Source organism: Drosophila eugracilis, unplaced genomic scaffold, assembly GCF_018153835.1.
Source record: "Drosophila eugracilis isolate 14026-0451.02 unplaced genomic scaffold, ASM1815383v1 contig_47, whole genome shotgun sequence".
Classification (NCBI taxonomy): Eukaryota; Metazoa; Arthropoda; class Insecta; order Diptera; family Drosophilidae; genus Drosophila; species Drosophila eugracilis.
The window spans coordinates 1024806-1050271 of NW_024573338.1; the positions used below are offsets into that span (position 1 = coordinate 1024806).

Sequence of the window (25466 nt, forward strand, 5' to 3'; positions counted from 1 at the left end):
TGAAAACATAATTAATTGAATTAAATTTTCTATTTAGTCTCATGCCACTCAAGGCTTCTGTTCCTTTATCTGCTTAGAGATATATATCTGTATATATCCTTTGATTGTGGGTTGAATGAGTTGCAAACTCTGGCCACAAATTAACTGTGTTTTTGGTAAATTTTCCATTTGACTTCACAATTGTGCAATTAACTGCAATTGCTGGAAACTACTTGAAATTTGTGTATTCAAACGTCATTCGATGTTTATTATTATTTCCATGGAGTTGAAGGCAACTTGTTGCAAATGCAAAAACATTCCTTTAAAAGGATTTCTACACTTTCGTTGAGTGTAGACTTGCCCCTACTTTGGTTATAACGCATGCGTCGGAAAAATCTGAGAAGTTTATAAGAGAAAATGCCGGTTTAAAATGACGTAATATTATGCTTTGGAAAAATCTAAACTAGAAACTTGATTTATTAAACTTTATTTAAGAAATAAACTAAAAGTATAATAGAAACATATTAATTTAAAGAAATTTCGACATTATTTTTAATATTTTTCTCATAGAGATATCCATTTTTTCGCCCTCTGATTCAACAGTTAAACTCTACAAAGAATTCTTAAGAATAAAAATAAGTGGAGACTTCTCTCTTTATCTTTGTCTAACCACAATGAATTAAGAGAAATTTATCCCTTTTATAGTCCACATAGCAATAGATTTTTTTGCGCTTTCGATTTCAGCTTTTGTCATAAAAAATGTGTGGCATTATCCCCAGCCTTGGCTGTCACTCAATCACATAAGTCATTCAGTCAGTCAGTAAGCGTGAAAATTCTAGCTTTCACTATATGAAAAAAAAGAAAAAAAAAAGGATGGAAAACAGAAAAGCTGAATAAAGCATATATATAGAAGAAATGTGTCATGTTTTTTAGCTGACATTTTCCGACAATTGGTCAGCGAAATAATTTAATTAAATTGAAATGAAATGGAAAAAAGGAAAAAGAAAGTTGCAAAAAATATAGGTTCTTTATGGATTTTAAGATTTTTTCAATGTTTTTTATTTAATGTTTATGGCCATTAAGCTTGTCAGTTTGATTCATTTTTAAAGTTAATAAACAAAACCATTTAAAAAACTTTTAATAAGAAAATAACATTAGGAGAGTTAAAGAAATCACAGAAAAAAGCTTTAAATTTTCATATTTTAAACTTGATTTACTCATTTATAAACTTTAACGAACTTCTTACCAGACCCACATTTTAAACTTAAATAACAATAACCTCAATATCATTATTAAATGCAACAATTTCAATAAAAAAATTCAGCTAATAGCCCTAGGCTAACCGCTTGCTCTCCACCGAAATGGACAAACAATTTTAGAGCGATAGGAAAACGCTGAAGGCGGCTGCCCGAATGTTCTCAGTGGCCAAATAAAAATCATGATAAATCAACAGAAAACTCTGAAGATGAACAAATACAAACAAAACCGAAACCGCAAGCAGCTAAATGATTGAAAAAAAAGAAAAGAAGAGAAGATTGGGAAAACAGTGGAAAGTGGCAGAAAAGGAGGCAGAAATGGCAAACAGGAAAAGCGACATTTGCTTTTGTTACTACAACATTTGGTCGAAGGCCCCAAGCAACAAGGAAGTTGAGTGAGTTAGAGGGGGTTTTTCCTCACCATCCCCCCCTCTCCTTCTGTCTCTCAACAAATAAGTTGGGGAAGCCCCGAAAAAACCAAAGCTGAGAGATTTTTGAAAGATATGCCCAGGCAGAAAAAATAGAAGGAGGAAGGAAAGGACCTGCGAAAGGACCAACAAAACGCTTCGCAATTTGCGGACAAGCGAACAATTTGTAAATGTAAACAATGACAGTCAAGTGCCGGAATCAAGAGGGAAATGGAGAAGGAAGACGATCAGAAGAGAGGCAAAGGACGAGGGAAAAGGACTTCTGTCCGGCTACCGATAAGGAGCTGGCCAGAAGTAAGAAAAGCCAAAGGAAACAAGGGAAATGTGCTACATGAAATGAAAAGTTGCAAAGCAAAGAAACGATTAAAAACTCAATTGTTTGAGGGGGAAAAAAAAGGTTGGAAATAAAAATGTTTATAAAAAGAGAAAAAATAATGAAAATAAAAGACAAAAATATAGAGGAAACCTCTCAAAGAGCTTAAAAATAATAAAAAAAAATTTAAATTCCAAAGTAACCGAAAAATGCAAAGAAATATTACAAAATTGCAAAAACTGAACTTGAAAACTTGTTAAACAAAAAGAAAAACCAAGCCAAGAAGTCGTCCTCGTCGATTCATCAAATAACAAATTGTAATCGAAACGTTGCCTAGCCTTGAGTTTTCCTTTTTCTCGGCAGTTTTCTTTATGTCTCTCCCTCGGTTTCCTTTGTTTTTTCCTAGAAGCACAACTTCCATGACCTTACAACCCGCGCCCTTCTTCACCCTCTTTCTGGCCTTTGTTTTCATTATGATTTCTATTGGTTGAATGGTTGGTTGAATGAATTGCTGGAGGAATGGTAAGGCGTGGCATATTGCCATTAAATGAAGTGTGGTCTAAACGTATTGATTTCATATTTGATTTTTATTTAATAGCGAGAAATTGAGTTTTTGGATGGATGAGCTTGAAGGGAAAAGAAGAAGGAGAAAGGAGAAAGCAACAAATGTCTGAATGATAGAAGAAGGAGCCATCACGAAAAGCAAATAGATGAGAAATGTGTTGTATTTTGAAAAGATTGTTAAGGGAATGAAATATTTATGTTGGACAAGGGAAAGATTGTAGATTAAATTTATGAGAAGTGGAGGTTTTTTTGTACTTTAATAAGTTATTAAAAAGGAAAGTTTAATCTTTAAAGATTTACCATTAATAACATTCATTAAAGATGCCATTTTCATAAGAGAAAACTAACCCAAAAACCCTTAAAAATCAATGAAGATTTCTCAAGTAGAAAAGTAAAACTTTAACTTGAACCATCAATCAGAATCTTCCCTCTTTTCGCACACTTTTCTGCCCTCCATCGATGTCAACTTCCCTTATGCCATTTTACTAAGGAAATTTATTTGGCCATCATTTTATTTGCATTGCCGGCTTTATGGCCTGTTGCTGACTTGGCCCGGACAATCAATCAAATTGTCTTTCACAGAAGAGGATGATCAGTCGGACTTATTGGCTATCCCTTCCCTTCTTTCCTTCTTGCAACATTAAATCATTCTCTATCATTTCCGGCTTTTGTGTGTGTGTGTGTGTCAGTCTGTGTGTTTGTCAACTCCATTCCCGGACATTTTGTGCAGTTTTAATTTAAGTTGAATGCCGTTTTTATTCCCTCTTTTCTTTGGCTTTTGTTGAAGGGCATTAAGAGGAAGTGGCGCTTAGTAAGTGTGGCGTGTAGGAAACAGGAAATGCCAAGCCATTGAGCAGCCCAGCCAGCAGCTTTTCCTAACATTTTCCAGCAGCAGCAGCGGAGCAGGAGGAGTAGTAGCAGCCTTTCGCCATTGCCATCGAAGTGCATTGAATGGAATGGAAATTGTACAAGAGAGGAAACTCCTCGGTTTGCTTAATTGAGTTGCCATTATGTTGCTACAGGGAGCAGGTGCCAATGAAGTTGAGGGAATGTGCTGTGCTGCCTTTCTGTTTCTGGCTGGCATTTCCCTCCACTCGCCCTCCTCAGCTTGCCAGCTAGCTGAAAAACTTTCGTTTTAAATGCCATTTTAGGTTCTTTTCAAGCAATTTCTTCCTTCTCCCAGTTGCAATGCCTCAATTATTCTCCCTATTTACTTGAAGCATTGGCTTACTTAACTGCAATTGGATTTTGTTGGGGCTTTTTCTAAGGGCTGGTTAAACGTAGCTATTTGCTTTTGCCAGGAAAGGTTTAAAATACGGGGGGTTCTGGCTTTGATTTTGGGGTACATGGAAGATGTATAGCCATGAGGGTTTTTGGGAAAGAAGCTGAAATTGGGTTTCTGATTTGAAAAATAGCTTTTAAAGGGCAAATCTGAGGAAACCTAACTAAAAATCCTTAAAATATTGTAAATTTTTATTCATATTTCCTAACAATTAGCAGGCATAACTTGGTAAATAGAAACTTTTAGTTGGTCCTGGCTTATGAGAAAAACTTCACGAATTATCTTACAAGAAATGTGTATATAAATTCGCTATCAACTTACCAACTTCAAAGTAGCTTAAGCTGCCTCCAGGTGGAGCCGCCTGAACCGCCTTATAACCTTCTCTCTTCTTAACCCACTGGAAAAGTAAAGGAAACTTTACATTTATGGCATCTGCACCTGCTGCTGCTTCCTGCCCAGTTTTCCGCACTCTTCGCCACATGCATGTTAACCTTCAATCTTTTGACATGCCTGGCTGAGGAGGAGGAGGAGGCAAAAGCAAAGCAAAGCTCAAAGTAAAATAATACTTACAAGGAAGCGCATTGCTCATACGCCATGAGGAACGGATCCAGCTTTCCTCCTTCAACCAGCTGGCATTCCCACCATTGAGGACGACCGCATTATGAAGCAGTAATATAAATGTTTATATTCTTGTATTGCGGTTATTATTAAAAACTTTTACTACACCCAAAGCGTGGAAACTGAAACTGAAAACGAAAAGAAAAAAACCTCTCCCCGAAACCAACTTTTCACAGCAATATCTTTCTTTTCTTTTCTATAGAGAGTGGGAGGTGTGTGTGTGTGTGTGGGTGGGTATAAGTTTGTTTGCTCTGCACTTAAGTGGCTCACAGGAAGATGTTTCCATGGCGTAACAAACTTTTGTGTGGTGGCCAAGCAAAGCCAAAGTGTTTTGCTGTGTGTGTTCCACTATTAAAAACTTTCCTTCTGTAAAAAAAAAGAAAAATAAAATAATAAACAAAAAGAAGAGAGGAGGCTTCATTCGATTGCTAAATTGGATTTGTCGAATGCTGAGGAACTTTAATAAGCCATCGTTCTGGTCGCAGGTGAAGTTTTGTCTTCTCTAAATGGAAATAAACTGAAACCGCAGATAAACAAATCTCAAACTTTTGTCTCAGAGTTATGAATAACATTTCTAGCCCTCCTTCTTCGTCAACCCTTTGACATTTGTCCTCTGACCAAAGATGATGTGAAAATGAGTGGCGCAGTTCAGAGAGGTTGTCTAGGTCTTCAGGGTGGAAGGAGGATGAGGAGGCGTGTGATACCTTTTCTGCTGGATTGCACATACAAAAAGCCAGGCTAAAACCATTTAAGTCTTTTTGTGTTGCGGTTTTCCCCTAAAACTTCACATTGGATTTTCGTTGAGATTTTCGAGCCCATTTACCCCGGTATCCGGTGTGTCTGTCTGTTTGGGTTTCTTGTTTAATGAAGTTGTTTGGCCAAAGTTTAGGCCATGTCTTGCTTTCCACCTACTCTTTAACCCTTTCAGAAACCTCTGCCGTCTTTCCTTTCCTTTTCTCTCTATTTTGTGTGCGTGTAATAAAGCATGTCAACATAGAGGATTTAACCCATTGATGGAATAGATTTTAGTTGCCTGATTAGGCGGGGTTTTGAGTGGTTTGGAAAGGGTGTTAATGGCTAGACTTGAAATTGATGAAAAGTAAGAGCAGTTAAGTTGATTTTGTAGTTAATATTATGTAAATCTGTTATTTTCAGACTAATATTAATAACTTGTAACTAAGAAGACATTCGAACTAACAATCGTTTAGCTTTTAAGAGATATAATAGCTACTAATACTTATTACATATATTATTTAACTATCACTTAATTCTCATCTTCAAACTTTACCATCTTAATCTTCGATTGAAAGTTGCCTGAATTTTGTGGAAAACAATTTCATTGTCCAAAATGAAAGTAATCCCAGCGCAGTATTTCCTCTACTCGACTCGCTTGTCCGACAATATCTTAATCCCATTGTTGGTGAGAGCTGTTAACCATTCATTTGGCATCCTTTGGGTAATGAAAGCGGCATATACATCAATGAATGACTGAATGAGAGACGGACTGAATGCCTGAATGAGAGGCAGAACCGAGGCAGATACGTGAAGCTATTGTTGTTAATCCTTTGTGTGAACTGCCGCTTACAACTCATTATTGCAACGCCTGTTGGTTGGGTTTTCCCCTCCATCCCATCCTCACCGAAAAACCAAAACCGAAAAGTTTTAGTTCTTGGCATAAGTTTTCCATTGGCTAAAAGATTTTTCGGGGCAAAACTTTGGATTGGTTAACTTTTGTTTGCCATTTAACGCTTTAATTACCGCGATGAATACACTTTAGGTACCTCGTGTTGAAATTCATTGACAGGCAATTTGTGGGCCAGCTCACAGAAAACAGAGAAAACTTTCCCCAGATGACGATGATCTGTTTGTTTAATAAACTGCAGCCGGGTTTATTATTATTAAAAAAAAGAAGGAATACTGTAATATAATTAATAATTTATATGCGTATAAGTTCACTGAGCGATGGAGACCGCCAGTTCGTTTGCGAATTAATGTGGCTCATTTGGGTATTCGATTTAATTAACATTGAAATATTTTTATGATAAATTGCAATGGAACACAAAAAATAACGCTACAAATTGTATGGAAAATAATAAGAGCATTTTAAACATTCGATATTAAATAAGTTGTTCGTGTGAAAAATTGATTGGTTAATTACGTTTTAAGCTGGCAGGCTATGGGCTTTGGTTTTGTTAAAGAAACATTTTTTAAATTTATAAAAACAAAAAGGTTAAAAACGGATTTGACTTTATTAAGAGAAAAGTGTTTAAATATTAAGCTCAAAAAGGGAAATGTTATATTAAATTTACTCAAAAACTGCATTAAAATATTCCCGAAATTCGAAGTTTAACTAACTTAACAAACTGCTTTCATACAACTTTCATTTTGTAAGCGTAAAATTGTCAAAATAATTCATTAAAATTACTCAGTAATTGCCTTAAAATTGTCTTTAAATTAGATGTATTACAAATTGTTTTGATGCTTTCATTAAGAATTGTCAATCAAAATGCAAAACCAATAATTTTTGTTATATCATTTTAACGACATTTTAAAGCGTTTTTCTCCACTCTCTCTCTCTCTCAAGGGAGATAAATTACTGTCTGCTACAGCTTTTGTTGCAAGAATTTCAATTAAATTCCATCTTATATGATTAGGCATTCAAAATGTCCTTTGTCTTGTCTATTTATTTGCCACATTCCCTTCATTTCCACCCTCTGTTTGAGGGGAGTGGGGGGTGGGTGTTGGCTTGGATGAGGTTGACATTTTATGATTGATTGATTTCTGTTTGCTATCAATTATGCATAACATTTTGCACGCTTCGGCAGCTTCGACAGAGTCTGCTGTGGGCGCTTCGTTGGTTTCTCCTTGTCATTATTTTGTTAAAATTATTTTAATGAAATTTCAATGATAATATAATTTTGCCAGGGCTTCTGTTTTCTGTACATATTTATATATATATATATCTGTCTGGTGTGTCTGGCAATGAAATTGATATAGTAAATTATTCATAGAATAAACAATTCATTTCATTTTTAATTGCCCGGAGGAGGAACTGTGAAACGTGTGTCAAATGATATTTTAAGTAATTATGCTTAATGATCAATGATTCAATAACCGCCAGCTGAAGTGTAACAAAATATTTATTATTTTTGGGAATTTAAATCTGTTTTTGATTGAATTTTTCTAAAGAAATTATATTCTTCATTTAGCTGACCCACAAAATATGATTTAGAAAACTGTTTCACCTAGTTTGAGGCTAATTATAAAATAATTTCTTTACCTATTTCCCATTCCATCAATAAGCAGGCGGCACTCTCATGTCACTCAATATTTGTGCCTTCTTTCAAGCCAGACGACCTTCAAGTGACAACATTGATTAACACCTTGTCAAAAGGCGAAACATTTTTATTTTCGTTCATTAAAAATGTACTTTGTGTGTGTGTTGAATTTATTTGAAAGATTTTTAGTGAGATGAGTGCAAATGTTTCCTCTTTTTCAGTAGTATTTTTTTTAAACTAATTAAACGAACATTTGGAAAATTAGCGAAAAAACAAGAGGGATAATTAAATATTTCTTTAATTGGATTTTGTTTTAATATAAATAACCAAAAAATCAGGTGATTTGATTGACAAAAATGATAAAAAAAAAATATACTTAGAGGTAAATATTATAAATCAAGAAGTTGAGACCTAATTTTTGTTGTCTTTGGTATATTGTTAATTTCCTTGATTCAATCAACTTTTTTTGTGTTAACGTTTTTATCTATTTATTTTCAGAATTTTTTGGTATTTTTTCAGTTTTTAGTATTTCTAGTATTTTTGTATATTTGGTATTTTTGTTTGGTATTTTTTATATTTGGTATTTTTTTATATTTAGTATTTTGGTATTTTTGTATATTTGGTATATTTGGTATATTTGTATACATCCAAACTTTATAGTTTTCTTTAGGCAAAGCAAGTTTTTTCATTAAACACAAACTTGGCAACCCTACGACGAAGGTCCAAACAAGTTGACATTTGTTCGCCCCCGACGATGACGCAGTTGTCGAAAGTGCAAGACCACAGAAACCTTCAAAACAACATTTGATTGACCACTCAAAAGCGGCCCCTTGACAGTTTTAGGCATTTTGGCATTTTGCTTATGGGCCAAAAAGCTCTTCCTGCTAGAAACCCACACAAACGCACACGCACGGCCGCATCATGATTGCATAACACCCACACACACACACCCATACACGGGCTAGGAAAATAATTGATCCCATTGTGCTTGAATTGTAGTGCGTTTGGGGAGGGGGTTGTATATGTGTGTGAGAGAGAGAGAGGGGTTGCGTGTGTGTTGACAGAAGCAGGCGGCCAGGACATGTGACATCCTGCCGCTGAAGCCCCACAAATTCTCTGTCGTTGACAGTCGCCCCTTTGGAAGCGCGCACCCCCACTCTATGCCAAAAAGCCTTCCCTTCACCCCCTAACCCCTTTCAAATTGTCATAGGCGTCGACTTGCTGAAATTGGCTTTTGTACAGAGTTGAAGGGGTGGAGAGAAAGAGGGGGAACTGCAGAAAAAAAAAAACAAAACAAAACGTTGGAATGCCAACCAACAATAGCTAAATGCAAAAATATTTTTCGCACAAATCGTTGGCTCGTCGCTTTTTCGTATTCAGTTTTATGGTTAGAGGAGGGGATAGACTGCAGTGAGAGGGGGGAAGGGAGGCAGCAACCATACAAAAACTAATGACGAAATGTTTGATTTTGACGTTTTTATTGATTTGTGAAGTGCACTTTTGGATATGCATGTTCCATATGTGCACAAAATATTGAATTCAAATATGGAATGTGCAACTGGCTGTGGAATGTCCCTAATGAGGCACAAAGTGCTTGGTAAATTGCATTAAATTGGGAAAGCATATAAAAATTTTAAACCAAAAATAATCTGCATGGAATTTTTTTTGTTTTAAGGGATTTGTTAGAATTATGTTTGAATTTTCTATTTTTGAGTGGCCAAAAATGCCAAAGATACAAAGATACTTTTGGAAGTTAATTTTGTGGGTGTGATTGTTTGGTTTTTTCTTCTTTTTAGTTTTTTTTTTTAGTCTGGAAATCTTTTAGGCACATCTGTGCCACCTTTTTGGAAAGGTTCCAGACCAGACAAAGCTGAGTTATGGTAAAGATTTACCGAAATAGAAAAACATAAAAGGGAGTAAAGGAAAAAATAAAAGAAATATTGAATAAAAAGCTGTCTAGGAATGCAAGCAGCTAATTAAAAGCATAACATTTATATTTTATATAGATTTAACTATTCATACTACTTCCCAAGACAAATAGCATAATTTCGTAGTTTTTATTCAAATTGCTTAAATATTTCATGATAAATATATATTTTATTAAACATGTTATCTTAAAATCTTTTTTAAATACTTCTCACATGAAAATGTTATAAATATTTAACAAGAAATTTTTGGTATAAATATCAAATTTTATATATTATTCATGATATAATACAAAAATATGATAAAAATAACCCATATCTTAATATCTTTTACACTTTACCTTATTCCTCTGCCTTGCCCACTTAAATATAGATTTAAATTCCAACCAACTTAAAATAGCAACAATGAAAGCTCTCAAAATATTTAAGTTTTCCTTTTCCTTGCCATTCAAACCATCAAAAATGCGTAAATGTCAACGTGCCATTAACAAAAGAAGAACGTAGCATATGAAAATACAAAAAAAAAGGAGAAAAAATGGCTAAAATATATGGCAATGTCCAACGGCCATAGACAAACATATATAGCCAGAAACAACAACAACAACAACAAACAGAGGTAGCAGCATCGACGGCCACAACAACAAGGACAACAACGAAAAATCTTTCAATAAAACAATTTACTCAATTGGCTCAATGACTCGTCGAGACTTTGGAGTTTTTCTTTCTCTTTTATTTTTTGATTTTTTTTCCTCCCTTTTTGTTTGCAGTTTTTATGAGGCAGCATTGGTGGCAGACAAAGGGAAAAGTGGTAGTTGGGGGAGAATAAATGGAGGCAGAGGTAACTTCTATTTAGTTATGTGGCTTGTTTCATAGGACACCATGGAAAACAATAAAAGTGAGAGGGGAAAGCTGAAAAGCGGCAGAGCAGGGCAAGCCTGTTGATTTTGCTGGCCATGTTGGGTTCTAGTCAGGTTTTTGGAAGATTTTATTATAATTTTTATAAGTTTTTAAAGTTATTTTTATAACCTTAAACTTAAGGAAACTTCTCTGATTTTAGAAATTTCATGTTTTATTTTATTTTTAGTTTAACTCAAAATATTTTTAAGAATTTTCAAAGTTCCAATGTACCTCGTAGACTCATCAAGTACAGGGTATGAGAAGCCCATTGGGGCTGCAGTTTTTATTTGTCCGCTGACGGCGTCGCCGTCGCCGCCTACTACACATTTCCATTCTGCAATATCACTCCTTCCCCTCTGCTCCTCTTCTATTTTATTTCTTTTTTTAACTTCTTTCAATTTTGCCAATATTTCTAGAGTTTTTATTTACCTACCTGGGGTGCTGCTCCTCTTCGTCAGTGGCGTCGCATTGCATGTGTGTGTGAGGGTGTGTGTGTGTCGTTGTCGTTTGGCGCCATTGTGTCCTTGTGTGCCATCATTCTGCCACCACCCCCTGGACAGAGCAACACCCCCCGTATATCTCCCCCTCTGTGTGTACTGTTTCAATTTAGCGCATGTCGTCATAGCAGCCATTGATGCATAAATAATGGAGATGTGTATGGGGTGTGTGTAGTGTGTGTGGGTGGTCGGTTGGTGGCATCGTCGGCGGGTGTATAGCGTTTTGTTGGACTAGCTTTAACTGTCAGTCAGTCTGCCAGGCGCTAGCTATTATTTTTTTCTCTCTCTCTCTTACTCTCTCTCTCTCCTCCCATAAACTCCATGGATCAGTTTCCCTTCTAACTGCATTTTTTGTTAGGTGGATATTCCAGTTTCTTTATACGCTGGACGCTCTGTATTTTTACCGCCCTTTTTGTTTGCCCTTGTGTGCTGAGCCATTCAGAATTGTCGCTTTATTTGCCATTCAAAACTATTTTTATCGATTGTCCTGAGACGGGCTAACGATTCAACGGGATTCGATGAAAATTTAGACAGTTTAAATTGACATTTTTTTTTGGGGTAACAGAAAGATGGAAGAGATTCATAAATGCAAAAATCTTTTACCCTTAACTCTGCTCCTCTCCTCCAATTGCGTTTTTAATTGCCTTAGAAGTTGGAACTGAAATTTGAAGCTCTCGATTCCGAAATTCCCATTGAATTTAGGCAATTTCGGCACCTGGCACACACTGCGTATGCGTGATATGCCTGTGCTAACAATCAACATTGCAAGAGGGAAAGAGAGAGAGGGAGAGAGAGCTCTGATGCCAAGAATTGAGCCACTCATCCAGACTTTAGCTTGGCCTTCTGCCACCTGCCAGTCGGATAAAGGTTAGAGGGTGGGACAGTAAAATCCGAGGACAATCGAGGAAAACAGAAGCTGCCACTGCTACTGCTACTGCTACTGCTGCTGCTCAAAAACTCAATTAAAACGCCTGCGTATGTATGCCTTGGTGTCTATTAGCCAGGCCCAAAAACCAAACCAAAACCAGCCAATTAAATTTTGCAATAAAATTTACGCATGAAGTCAGCACACAAAAATATGCTCAATAAACTGTTAGTAAAATTTAATTATGAATTGAATTAAAGGGGGTAGAAAGTGGGAGTTTCCATAAAGAATCAGTTTTATATATGTATAGAAATGTGTAAGTTCAAGTTGGTTGGAATTTAGATAGACTCTCAAACGAAAACCAAACACAATCGGTTAAGGCAGTCAGTGAAGGGTTAAAAGAGGACAATAAGCTTAGGGACAAATAGGATTTCGACTCAGTTGAGTTTTTACTACTTGTAAAGTGGTTTAAATTTAAGAAAATTAAATAGTTTAAGTTTAAAAAACTGACAATTTTAATAGGATAACGATAGCCACTTTGATAATTATTTTAAATTCCGTTTCCTATTAGCAAACTGCATTGCAATAAAAATGTATTTATGTTTCTGATTATATTTCCCACACTTTTCACAAACCTTATTACCTGCAGCTGATTTATCGACAACATAAAGTGTCTGGCTCTGGACCAGGCTTTATCCAGGCTGCTCCTGCAGCTGCAGCAACACTATACTACGTGCCTCACCATTTAATCCAGTCTAGGATCTCATGTGAGATTTATCCTCAATCATAAACAATCACATAAACTTTTTGCAAAAATATATTTTGGAAAATGCCTTCCCTTTGCTTTTTCCCTTTTATATGTGTGTTTGTGTGTGTTGCAAGCATCCTTAAGTCGAAAGGGTTTCCATACTATAAACTCTTGCAATTTTGCCATTGGCACTTAATAAACCTAAACAAGTAAAATTCTTAAATGGCAATAAATGTATGGGAGGGGAGGGTAAGGAGCTGAAGCTAGAGCTAGAGCTAGAGTGTGGAATATTGTATTACAGATGTGCAAATATAGAGCCAATTAATTATTATGAAATCCGGTTGTTGCATGCAACAGAAGCAGCAGCAGCAGCAGTGGCAGTGGCAGTACCAGACAATTTCAAGTGGCATTTGAAAATCATTTAAGCAACAAGAAGAATAGAAATATATTTCTGGATAAATATTTTGCAAAGCATGTGTGTTCGCTTATGTTTGTGTGTTTTTGGAGGCAGCAAATCCCCTGGTTGCAAGTTTGCATCTCCCGAGTGGCAAGTGTTATGTTTGCTCTGCTGCTTAAGCAGCACTTGGGCATATCCTCCCCCTCTCCTCCTCTTTTTCAGTTCCCCAGATGTGCTTTACTTTTAATAAACAAAACACATTTACAGTAAATAATTGCCCAAGATCTGTTCTTGCCATCTGAATTTATTTCTCTTTCGCCTTCGCCTTTTCCCAGACATTTATTTACATTTTCATTTGAATTCAATAAATTGCTTTCAATTTTCTTTCTTTGGATTAGCAATTTGACCAGTTTTGTGGCTTTGCATTGCTGATTGCCATGAATTAGTGACTGTCAAAGGGTCAGAAATGTAAAAGTAAAATGCAAAAGCGGCAAAAAGCTGGCCAAAAACTAAACCAAGAATCAGCAAAAATGTCACATTAATTCCTAAAGTTGCTGCAAATGCCGGATGTATGTATCTCTATATAGTCTTCTATATAGTAAGCAGACAACAATGTCCTCAATTAAATACACAAAACCGAATCGAAGAAATATTTTTCAGCCAGACTTGGCAAACAAACTTTTTGGCTGAATGATGGATGCAACAAGAGAAGCAGCAACAGCAGCAGCAACAGCAGCAGCCGCCGCCAGCCCAATGACAATTTTCTTTGCTTTTTCTTCATCTCTGGGCGCCAACTGCGAAAAATCTGTCTACTTTCAGTCTCTCAGTCTCAGTCTCAGTTTCAGTTTCAGACTTTCAATGGGTGGAAACATTTTTAGGTTTATGGTTGAATCAAAAAGTTGGTGGCGGGGCAGGAGGGGTTCACAACTCTTAATTAAATTGAATTGTTTGCCATGTGTTTTTGCCAGTCCAGACGGCTCAGACAATGGCCAACAGAGCAGAGGATAACCACCGTTCTAGAGGAGCAACAGGAGAGTTTTTTTTTTTTGTGTGAAAGAACGAAAGGAAAGAAAAATCCTGCAGCCACAGCTAGAATTTTGCTGGCTTGCCACGGCAAATTATGATGGTATTTTCACTTTCCGTCTAGTCAAGTGTAGTGGGAATTTAGTTTACGAGATTGGAATTTTCTGCTGACTGGCTAAAAGCTGTTGTTTGTTGTTTTAGGTTTTTGGGGGATTTATTGGCATCTCAGTAAAATATCATCTCAGTTTAATATTTTTGGTAAATTTTTGTCAGAGTAACTAGTGTTGATGATTGATTTTCACCTTTTTCATGCGCAAGCAAACACAAATCTACATTTTCATTGTGGTAAATCGTTTGGGAAATCTTGATCCCTTTAATAAGGATGTTTTGATTACAAAAGGTCACCTTTGTTCACTGAAATTTTCTCTAAAATAGCTACAGTAAACCTTAAGGCTAAGTTTCTGTACTCCAAAGTGTTTTTGTTTAATAACATGTTTTGTGGAACTTTGTTGTTTGATTTGCAGATATTGATTGTGGGTTACCTATACTTATTTTCCTTGTAACTCAGCTCAACGATATGAAGTTTAGACTACAACTCCGCCTTGATTTCCCACAATAATGTTTGATTTTCGAACCTAATTTGACATCTATTACACCAAACATTCCCTTAATAACTCATGGATTCTATGAAAAATGCTAATAAAAAGTAAATATATTAAAATATATTTCCACCCCTACCTAATTCCAACTTTTAAGCACTCGAAAATTAATTCAAGAAAATCTAGAAAAGCCACAAAACAAATTGGCATACGCAACGACTGACTTGAACAATAATGTGGAAAAGTCAGAGTCGAGAGTAGAAATGGAATGCCAGGAACTCCAGGAAAACTTTATTGCTGCCATGCAATTACAGCTCAGCTGAGAGGAAAGCAGCTCTCAACTCAGTGGAATTTCCATTTTTGATGCCAAAAGAATGTCAGAGAGAGAGAGAGAGAGAGAGCGAGAGAGAGATAGAGGCCTTATCCACCTCGGCATTTCGCATTCACATTCAGCAACCTCGAAACCTCCTGAACTTCCATCACATCCGGTGGTTCTGTTCCTGTTTTTGCCTGTGAGAATTTCGCTTTGTTTTGTCGCCGTGCGGTCGCATAAATTAGCGCAACTTTAATCTGATTTTAATTGGGGGGTGGTGGTGGTGGTGGTTTTGGTGGGAGAAAAATAGGAAAAAGCATGGCTGAAGACCAAAGAGGTTTAGCTGCTAAATCCTTGTTCTTTCTATGGGCTTAGAATTCTTCTCATTGCCGTTTTCGCTGTGAAATATTAATGAAAGGCGAGCCGGATGAGAGCTTCAAGTGGGACAAGGACTATGAGACCTTAGAAGACAGGCGGTGGGGGTGGCCCTTACACATTCAGCTTATCTTTCATCCCACGACCACTCCCAGCGGAAGTTGTAGAACCAACCCAAAACCACCCACTTCTGTCCGCCCCCTACCTACCTACCTCTCTCTCGCTCTCTGGTAGTGTCCTGTGTCCGTGTCGTCCCCCCTTTGATATTTATATTTATTTGTTCAAGTTTTGAAAAGCGTAATTTGCTCTTTTAATTTCATTTCACGTTCTATTTGCTTGGCTGGTGATTCATGGGCGGTGCTAAAAGGGTTGCCAAAGGGGTCTTTTATTTGCATTATGGGCAGCTTTATGCTGGAAACACACTTTTAATAGGCTTTAGGTGAGTGTCAGAAATGAGATATGAATAGGTTTGGATTTTAGGGGAACAAAAACGTTGCTTTACAGGTGTTAAAGGGGTCTTAAAATCTCTTAAAAGAGCCTTTCAAAAAATAATTTCATTTTCAAAAATAAATATTTAAACTAATTCCCCCATAAAGCGAACGATTTTAATCGCGCAAATTAGAAATGAGCTTAGTTTGCCCTAGTTTTTCCTATATTCTTCACCCCATTAAGTTTTAATTTCCCAAGAAATTTCTGCAAATATTTCACTAAATTCTGCAAACGTTGCTTAAAAAAAAGGAACAGGAGACCCGGCTGCGAATGTATGCGTAATGAAAAGGACATGACAATGAATTAACACCCAACAGATGGCCATGGCAAATGGCAAACGAATCGAAACGGAATGGAATGGGATGGGATGGGACGGGGGCGGAATGAAATGGTAGGGAAACGGAAATGGGAAGAGCACTAGCAGAACGAAACGGAAGCTATCATCATCATGGCTTTACCATGACCAGTTGGTGGCTAAAACTCTGGACTATGTCTGTGTCCGTCGATGGGTCTTAGTGCTCGCTTACAGAAGAGAAAAAGTGGGTGTTTATTTTCTAATAAATTTTAATTAGAAAGGAGTAGAAAATAATATTCCATTTATGAGGAATATATAAAGGATATCTCACCAGAGATAAATCAAAGAACTAGCCAGCCTTAATCATTGCTTTCTATCGCCATTTTTGCCTTTTCTGTTTATTCTCAGCTAAAAGCCGTTGAGAATTATAACCTTAAAAAAACCAAACTTGAATTTCAACAAAATACTTATTTACTAATTAAAACCAATAAATTTCTCTCACTGCATAAGCATTTGTGTCTCCTGGCATGCAAGGACTATTCCGAGCACATTTAAGGGGCAATTTTTGTCGAAATAAAACCATAAGATGCTTGAAATGCCAAGCGAAAAATAGTTTTGACTGTTGGCTGTTCCACACATAGTGGATAAAGAAGGGCGGTTAGGGAAGTAGGGGGCGTGGCCATAGTGGCTGTTGCTGTCTGCAGCGTCAGCAAAAGCCTGCTCCTCTCTATCTCTATCTCCATCTCCCTTTTCTAACTCTACCTCTCTCTCTCTTTCTCTTCCTAGTCAAACACACAAAACCATGGCATGTGCAATTTTCATAGTAGTAATGACAGCGAATTTGTATTGGTGTGCATGTGTGCGTTATCAAAGCGCAAACAATGTCCTGCAAAGTAGCAGGATATGCCTGCCTGCCGGCCTGTGCATGTGCATGTTCATGTGCGTGTGTGTATATATTAGTGTGTGTATCTATGTCCTTATGCCAGTTATTCAGCGTAAATTTTGCAGCTTTTGTATGCGCACCGTCGTGCGGAAGTGTTGATAAACCCACCTACTGGCCACCTACCGCCCGGAAAACTCCCGGCATTCCTCTCATCAGCCCAAAAAAAGAAAAAAAGAAGAAGAGGAGGAGGAAGAGAACGTGAACTTCATTTGCCGTTGCATACTTTGAAGGGCATGCTAAACTTTTCATGTCGCCATCTCTTTGGGGGATAATTTTGTGGCATATTTTGATAATTGCCCCAAAGATCATTTACATTTTGTGGTTATGAAAAAGGGGGAAAGCTAATTTGTTGCATAGTGGAAAAAGGTTAAGCTAATTGGGAATATAGAAATGAAGATCTAATAGAAGAAAGATACCAAATACGAGGTGTGTTCAAAAAGTAAGGTGACTCTTCAAATTTCGCGAATTTCAAATTTTTCGATTATCGATTTTTTTGTTTTGTTATATTGGTACACTCTTCCCTAACATCTGTACCAAGTTTCAATGGAACATCCTCTTTTGTTTGGTTGTGAGAGGCGTAAAGTTACAAGTTATTTTGCGAGCTCGGCGATTTTTTGCTATCGAAAAATATGGATCAAAGGATTTGGATTTTTTGGCCAAAAACAACACCACAATAATGCCTCAGCCACCATATTCACCGGATTTGGCCCCATGTGACTTTTTCTTGTTCCCAAAACTGAAGATAATCGAAAAATTTGAAAAATTTGAAATTTGAAAAGTCACCTTACTTTTTGAACACAACTCGTATAACTTCTAAAAGGTTTCGATAATCGAAAAATTTGAAATTCGCGAAATTTGAAGAGTCACCTTACTTTTTGAACACACCTCGTATGATGGAAAGTTTAAATTTTTTAACAGGATTTACATCAGTTTAAGAGGTGTTATGTCCTAGTTATCTTAAAGAATTTCCAAAACTATCTTTTCTTTTTCTGTTTTTCAACAAAACCTCCTTTAACTTTCAGTTTGGGCGCTGCACTTGACATAGTTATACTCATAACTATTTTATGGGGCTCTGTTAGCTTAACCACCAAACGAATTCCACAATGCACATTGCCAGTATGTATGTGTATGATGATGGAAAACTTTTTCCTTACCCTCCTTCCACACCCTTGCATATTTTTCAATTTTCCGTTTTCCCGCCGACCCTGCATATGACAAAAGTTTTTCACTGTTTTTCACGCTGCTGTCCGAACGCTTCAAGGACAAGTTGTTGCCGAAGCCAGAGTTGAAATATATATATCTATATATATATGTATGAAATAAAAAATACATTTTTCCTTGGGCCGAATGATATATGGATAGGGCACTTGAAATGAACGCAGGCCTCTCCTGGTGACCTCTTCCGGTTCCCTTTTCCCTTTTCTTTAATTTTTTGCATTGTTGGGGCGTTGGCAGCTTGTGTTTTATATACCTTTTGCCAAGGAGTGGGGTAAAATATATATGTATAAAATACAATTTATTCTCTGTTTTTATTTTGCCAGCAGTTGTTTTCAGTTGATTTTTACACTATTTTTCTTGTACGAAAACTTTAGCCCCCCCACCCCGAACCGCTGCGTTCTCTTTCGGTTTTTCCTGCGTAAACAATATACTTCAAGGTTCTTGGAAAATGGGTCTGGTCGGTCTGAGTTGGGTCTGCAGTTGGGTTTGGCTATTGGAAATGTTGGGGGTCAAGCGTTGTCAACTTTTATGATATGCTGAAAATGCATTGACAATGCTGGCGAACAATGTAACTCATGTTTGTGATAAAGGAAAATGTAAAAAGGTTATGGGATAAGGTGGGTTGTATAAAAGATAAAAGAATGACATTCTTTTTTGGGTTTTGGTTTTGATTTTATTGAAAGTGATAAGCTAGACAGAAGGGGTTATGTGAGGGAGATGTAATTTTTGATGATTTGTTATATTAAATATGGGAAAAGTCTGGGAAAGACTGGGAAAGTGATTGATTTGTTAGGGAAACTCAAGTAATAATCATAAACTCTACTTAATATGGTGTCTATGTTAATAATTGTGAATTTAAAAACCTTTAAGAGAGTCGCTCTTTAAGTAATACCTTCGTCTATGCAACATGTTCTTGCCACATATTTTGGCTACTTTTAGAAACTTTGATATCATGTCTGTTGCCCGAATCTTTTGTGTTTGTCGTTTTCGCCTGACTGCATTTCAATTTTAGAGATTGCAACTGTTTTTGTGTGCTGCTGCTGCTGCTGCTGCTGCTGCGTCACATTTAAAGTGCCTTGCCCTCTGGCATGACACACAATCAAACACACACACATACGCAATTCTCCATCATAACTGTCAAAAACCGACAGAAACTCATTCCACAAACATATACATAGAGCAACGACACAATTGCAAAACATAAACAGAACAGAAAAGTTGTAATCACAGCTGTCCGAAGAGAGAGAGAGAAGACCATGCCCAGATATTATGATGGACCATGAGGGATCTATGACTCTTAATGGGTAGAGAGAGAGAGAGAGAGAGAGAGAGGGGGGGTTATGATATGAGGGTTTTGCAAGCGATAATCATAATCAGCAAACTGTTGTTGCAACTGTCACTGCATCGGACACGCACACACATTTTATTTATATTTTTCCGGCCAAGCAGACGTTGCCTGCCTGCCCCATCATCATCGTCATCGTCATCGTCATATGGGTCTGCCGCAGTTCTCCATATGTTTTGAGGTTACTGGTGATGAAACCGCAGCGGCGACACTCATTCCTTTTAATTGTTATCGTCAAAATGTCAGCTTAAATGCAGTCAGTGAAGAGGGGCAGATAAAATGTTTAGTAAAATGTAGAAAAATTGTGAAAAAAGATAAAGAACTTTGTTAGAGAAAGAAATCTTAAGAAAGAGAGGTTTAATCTCTATTAAAATGGAAAATATAAAACATATCTTTTGTTGACTAGTGTAAGCTAACATTGCGTGTTGTATTTGATGCGTGTGTGGGTGTGCATATAGTATATTGAAATAGCAAAAAGAGCTTGAAAGTGTGACACAGAATGTGTAATTTGCACTTAATTGTCACAAATAAGCGAAAGGAATTTGTAATTTGTATTTTTCTCTTTTTTTTTTTTACAATGTTGCACAATCCCCAATGGAATCAGCATGAAAATATACCCTATACTTTTTGCCCCCTTTGGGGTGTGATTAGCTTAGTTTCCATTACGAGCAGAAGAGAGGCTTGGCCCAATTTTCTGTGCCATTTAATTAGCATTTTGTAATACATTTGTCGTAATGCCCCCGGAGAGTATTTCATTTTCCATCCCCACTATCTCTCATTCTCTCTTTCCCTCTCTCTCTTTCTTTAGCCCCCCCTCCCACTCTCTGGGTAGAAGTTTTCATTTTAATTAAATTGCTTTATTGTCCAGCGGTTTGTCGGATGATTACATGGATTGCATCTGTTTGGTTGGTGGAAAAGTCGGCAGTCGTTTGACTTTAATGCAAATTAAGTCAGTTTGAGTGATAGATATATATACTATATATATCGGGAGAAATGTAAGAATGATGTCATTCGAATGCATTTTAAAGGCTTTAAAGTGTTGAGTTATTTTAAGAACAAAACAGCTTAAGGAGATAATGAGAGGAGATTATTTAAGTTAAGATTTAATTTCTTTTTTAATAAGTTAATCTCTAAAGTCTACTTAGATGCCGAAAGCCTCTTAAATACTTTAATAATTAAGATAGATAATATTAAAATATTTTAATTAATTTCCCAAAAGGAAGTTTTTAATATTTAACAGGTGTTAACAGGGATAGACCGCCTCTTCTTCCCCAAACAACTTCCCCCTATTTCATCTCCCACATCTTCCCAGCATGAGCTCGGGGAGTGGCATGACAACACATATTTTTGCGTCTCATACGGTTCGTTTTAGTGGGTGTTGACTGCTCGTTTCTTCACCATTTTCCCTCCCTAACCTTTGCAAACGTGTTTATCGCCAGCACTTAACCCATTTAAGCTGGGTCCTGCGTATGGTTTCCTGTGGAAAATGTGGTCCCTCGACCACACCCAGCAAATGGAGAAAAGTGCTAAAGTTCGCCCCATAGATTCTCTCTAGGGAATTGATGAACATGCGAGTGGAATATATATGTCTTTCGGTTTCCTTATACCTAACAAATGACTGTCCCATTGAGTGGATGATGACTGTGCCAGAAATCCAACCATTCCCCCTCTGGACTCTCGACCATATTTAATTGCCACAAATTAATTAAATTAATGAATTGTTTGCCAAGAAGATTTCCAGTCATTTGTCTTAAAATTAGCTAAGCTGGAAGACTTTTCTCTTCTGCACTAACAATGACACATGAATTTTCCTTCTCTGGTGATGATGCTTTTAATGATGTTTATTTTTCCCACTAAGTAAAGTGATTTTCCCAGCTGAAAATTCAATTTTTCTTATATGCGATTTGCGATTATTATTATCCGACATATGGCAAAAGGGAAATATAAAACTTTTATTAGGCTTATAAAGTTAATGTTGATTTCAGTGTTTGGATTGGATTGAAAGGGAGAGGAGATTGACGAGTTTTTCTGGCTGCGTTATCAAGCGCAGGCTCTTTTTTTTGTGCTGCTGCCATTTTTATGTCACTTTCAGTAAAAACCGAAAAGGAAATGGAAAATTTTCCCTCATTCTGTGTATGTTTTGTGGGCAGTGAGAGATAAAGTTGTCATTTCGGGCAGACGGATCGGATATTGTAGAATATTGGTCATTCTGATGGCTCAGCTCGGCTTGGCCTGGCTCGGCCTGACTCTCTGTTGTCCATTATTTCGAGAAAATCAATTACGCCAATGGGGGGAATAAAAAAGTGTTTGCAAAAAAACACAAATTCATCGTAAATGCTTGTTTATTGTAGGGGATTTAAGTAAAGGCAATTTGTAGGGAAAATAAAGGCGAACAGAGATGAGAAAATGTTTTGGAAAATGTGTTAAAATTTAAAATTTTTTCAAAAATTAGTAGAAAATCAGCAATCATCTTAAGTTTAATACAACTTTAACTTATCACTCTTTTTCTTCCCTTTTTTCCCTTTAAATTTTCCACTCCCACATCAATTTTCCTTGCCAATTTCTCCCCCATGACCTTTGTCAACGATTTATTCTTGGCCATATAACAAAGCCATTGATCATTTGGCAGGCTCAAAGCGACCGACTTTAATCGCAAATACATTTATATATTATGACATCAGCCTGTGCTGCCCACGCCTCATAAATCTCTTGAAGAAAAAAGCGAGGAAAACTGGAAAAATCTGCCCCACTTGTTGCCGCCTCTCTACCCTCTCTCCCCATCTCCTTTTCAATGCCATCTGTTGGGGTAATAAACATGGCGCCTCGTACAGCGGCTTCTAACCCACAAATTTCCTCCCCACAAACCCTCTAAAAAAAAAAAAAAAAGAGAGAGAAGGGCAGAGAACATTTTGCCGTCGTCTCGGCTAAACAATAAATGTCATATGGTTGGGACATCAACACTTTATGTGCTTCACTGGCATCCAAAAATGTCCTGCCAACATCCTTGAGCAAATGAAAATCTTTACACGCTTTTAATTTCGTTGCTTTCTTCTGTTACCACCCCCAAAAGTATGCAGAAAATGTTTTTACATCACACTTTCACTCATTCTAGACGGTTTTCTCTTGCATTTTTATGGCCCAAATGATATAAAAATATGACCAGCAAGAAAATTAAGAATGCGAAATGGCGTAAAAGGACGAGACCTTCATCACACCCACATATCAACATCCCTTCCTTGGAGGTTTATTCTGTCAGTCAGTTGGATTTTGTTCTATATAATAGATGTATATCTTTAAGATGCCCATTAGTAAAGGAAAATAAGGGTGTGTTGATTTTGGGATAATCTCAAAAAGTCTTGAAAATCATGAGAAAATTGGATTACCATTTATTCTTATAAAATGAAGTTTTTCTTGGATTATTTTAAGTACTAAGTATATACCATTCGTAAGTTTAAGTTGCTGGATAATTTCTAAGATTTCTTAGATGATGACTAAGAAAAGAAACCCCCCGCACTTCCCTTGCTCAAACCTCCCCTTTGCTAGTTTATGTCTTCAATTTGCCCAAATGAGTCGTTAATTTTGACTTTTCATGGTCTTCTATCCCCTTTCTACCTTCCACTTTGTCCCAAAACGGAGTTAGTTTCCTTTTTGGGCCCACTTTTATTGTAATTTTGTGGCCTTTAATTGAATTTTATTAGCATTTGTACTTATTATTTGCTCAGCTCAAATACCCTTCCTTCCATTCTCCTTCCCCCCTCAACTGCCCATTTAATTGGAGACTTTATTTGCTGGCTTCTTTGGATGGTGTGGAAAATGTGGGGGCTGGATCGGTTTCTGGTTGCTGTTTATGGGGTAGTTTTCCTCCTACGCCTAGCTCATTCCTATAACGGCTTGTGTGCCCATCTAATGAGAGTTTGTTTTGAGTCGGAAAACCCGCAGAAATGGAATCAAAGAAGCCTGCGAAAGGCGGCTATTTCTGTGCTGGAAAATTATAATTAACTTGTTATCTAGGAGAGTCTTTTCCTACAGATTTTTCCTTGTTTAATTAAGAGTTTAAGTAATTGTTTTATGTATTTTATAATATTTTATTAAATGTCTTTACTTTTTCTTTCTTTACAGGTAAGAGCTGTTTAACTTTTTGAAGATATTTAAGAATATTTATAAGGGGTAAGACTTACATAAGTTTGAATAAATTTGATTTTTATCTTAAGATGACTTCCTTTATCATAAAATCTTATAATATTTGTATTAAATCAACAATTTTTTAAGGGTTTTACTTCCTCAAATTTGGTTTACTTTATAAATAATTAACATTTTATTTAACATAAACTACAGAAAAGTAACTGGAAACCCTTAGAAAATATAAAATATAACCCTATGGTCGATATCTCTTGGTACGAATATGATTTTTGCGTTTCTTTCGTGTGATTAACTTGACATAACGTACCTTAGTTCGTCCCCTAGATCTAACAGGTCTGGATTTTGGTGCTTTTGATGATGAACTAGCATACGAATTGGTAGTGGGTCTTGACCAACTGTTAGCCATTGTAGAGCTTGTTGAGGAGGGTTGCCAGGGTTGGGAATACATGTCATTAGAGCTGCCATAGGGATCAAAGTTACCACCACCACCGCCACCACTGAAACCAGAAACTGGATTATTAGCATCCTCAAGAAAGTCCTCCATTGTTGGTATGGAAGATGAAATGCTATTATCCTGTCCACTAAAAGCCACAGCACTGTCATAACCATGGGCATGATCCTGATCCATTTCCTCTGATCCTGTTGGGTAATAACCTCCATATTTATGGGGGCTACTCATGACCATCACTTCCTCGTAATCCTCATGCTGTGGCTGTTCATCCTGATAGTCCTCAAAGTTCTCTGATAAATCCTCATCCTGATAGTAATGAGGTTTACTCCGGTAGTAATTTGTATATTCCTTGTTTGGATTTCTCAATTTTAAATTGGTTTTCTTGCGTTTCCTTCGCCCACCGAACTTGGAAAGATATTCCCTTTGCAGAGCCTCAAGGAAGTTGCTATTAAGCAGAGAGTTACTTTCCAACTGATTATCCTCCGCAGAGTTATCCTCATCTTCGGGCTGTTGGGGTGTGAAAATTTGTTGCAACAATTGTTGTTGCTGCTGCTTGGAGGCTTTCAAAATCGGAGGTCTCATTGTCGTTGTGGTGGTTGTGGCACTTAAAACTGATTCTTGGTTGTAATTATCGAATAAGGCTGGGCCATAGTTGGGCATTATCATGTTCGTAGGCGTTGGCATTAGAGTGGGTGCGGCTGCTGTTCCCATTAGCTGCATTATATTAGGGGACATTGGTCCCGAATTTCCCACTGACGTTGTATAGCCCAAAAGTTGTACATGAGGTTTTCCCATCGGTGGCAATGTTGCGATCGTTGTGGGTGGTGGTGCAGGAACTGGATGGATTTTCCTTGGCAACTTGTAGACATTGTGGAAATGCGTATGCTGGCGGACCACCTCCGGCATATGAAGACGGATGTGGACACTGGAAATTACAAATTTTATCGTTTCAATAGCAAGGATTTCCATTGCTTCCTACCGCTCGCCACTGCTTCCGCCTGGTACAGCCTGACAAACATTGAAGTTCCATAGCAGAAGGCTCCATGTGGCCCAGATGGTGATTATCCAGTGAAAGGTTGACGAGTGCTGCTGATTCAGGATATCCAGATCCATGGCTCCATAACTTATGTTTACGCTGGCTGTGTCGACCGACTTGTGACGCATCTCTCTGGTCAGTCGCCCACTTTTATTGCCTTGCGCAGCCGGAGGAGATTCAATTTCATCGGCT

General features: G+C 37.1%; 2 protein-coding genes across 7 annotated transcripts in view; one reads left to right on the top strand and one right to left on the bottom strand.

The window, feature by feature from the left end:
- LOC108112745 (maternal protein pumilio) overlaps positions 1-25466 on the top strand; it is a 188910-nt gene that overhangs the window by 44754 nt on the left and 118690 nt on the right. The gene's annotated exons all lie outside the window — the stretch shown is intronic.
- On the bottom strand, positions 23786-25207 carry LOC108112800. The gene has a single exon (XM_017223091.2). It carries the CDS (start codon positions 25205-25207, stop codon positions 24023-24025), a length of 1185 nt encoding a protein of 394 aa, XP_017078580.2. The 3' UTR covers positions 23786-24022.

Bases quoted from the DNA above. Each gene is read 5' to 3' on its own strand.
- LOC108112800 (XM_017223091.2), bottom strand. From the start codon at position 25,207: ATGGAAATCCTTGCTATTGAAACGATAAAATTTGTAATTTCCAGTGTC.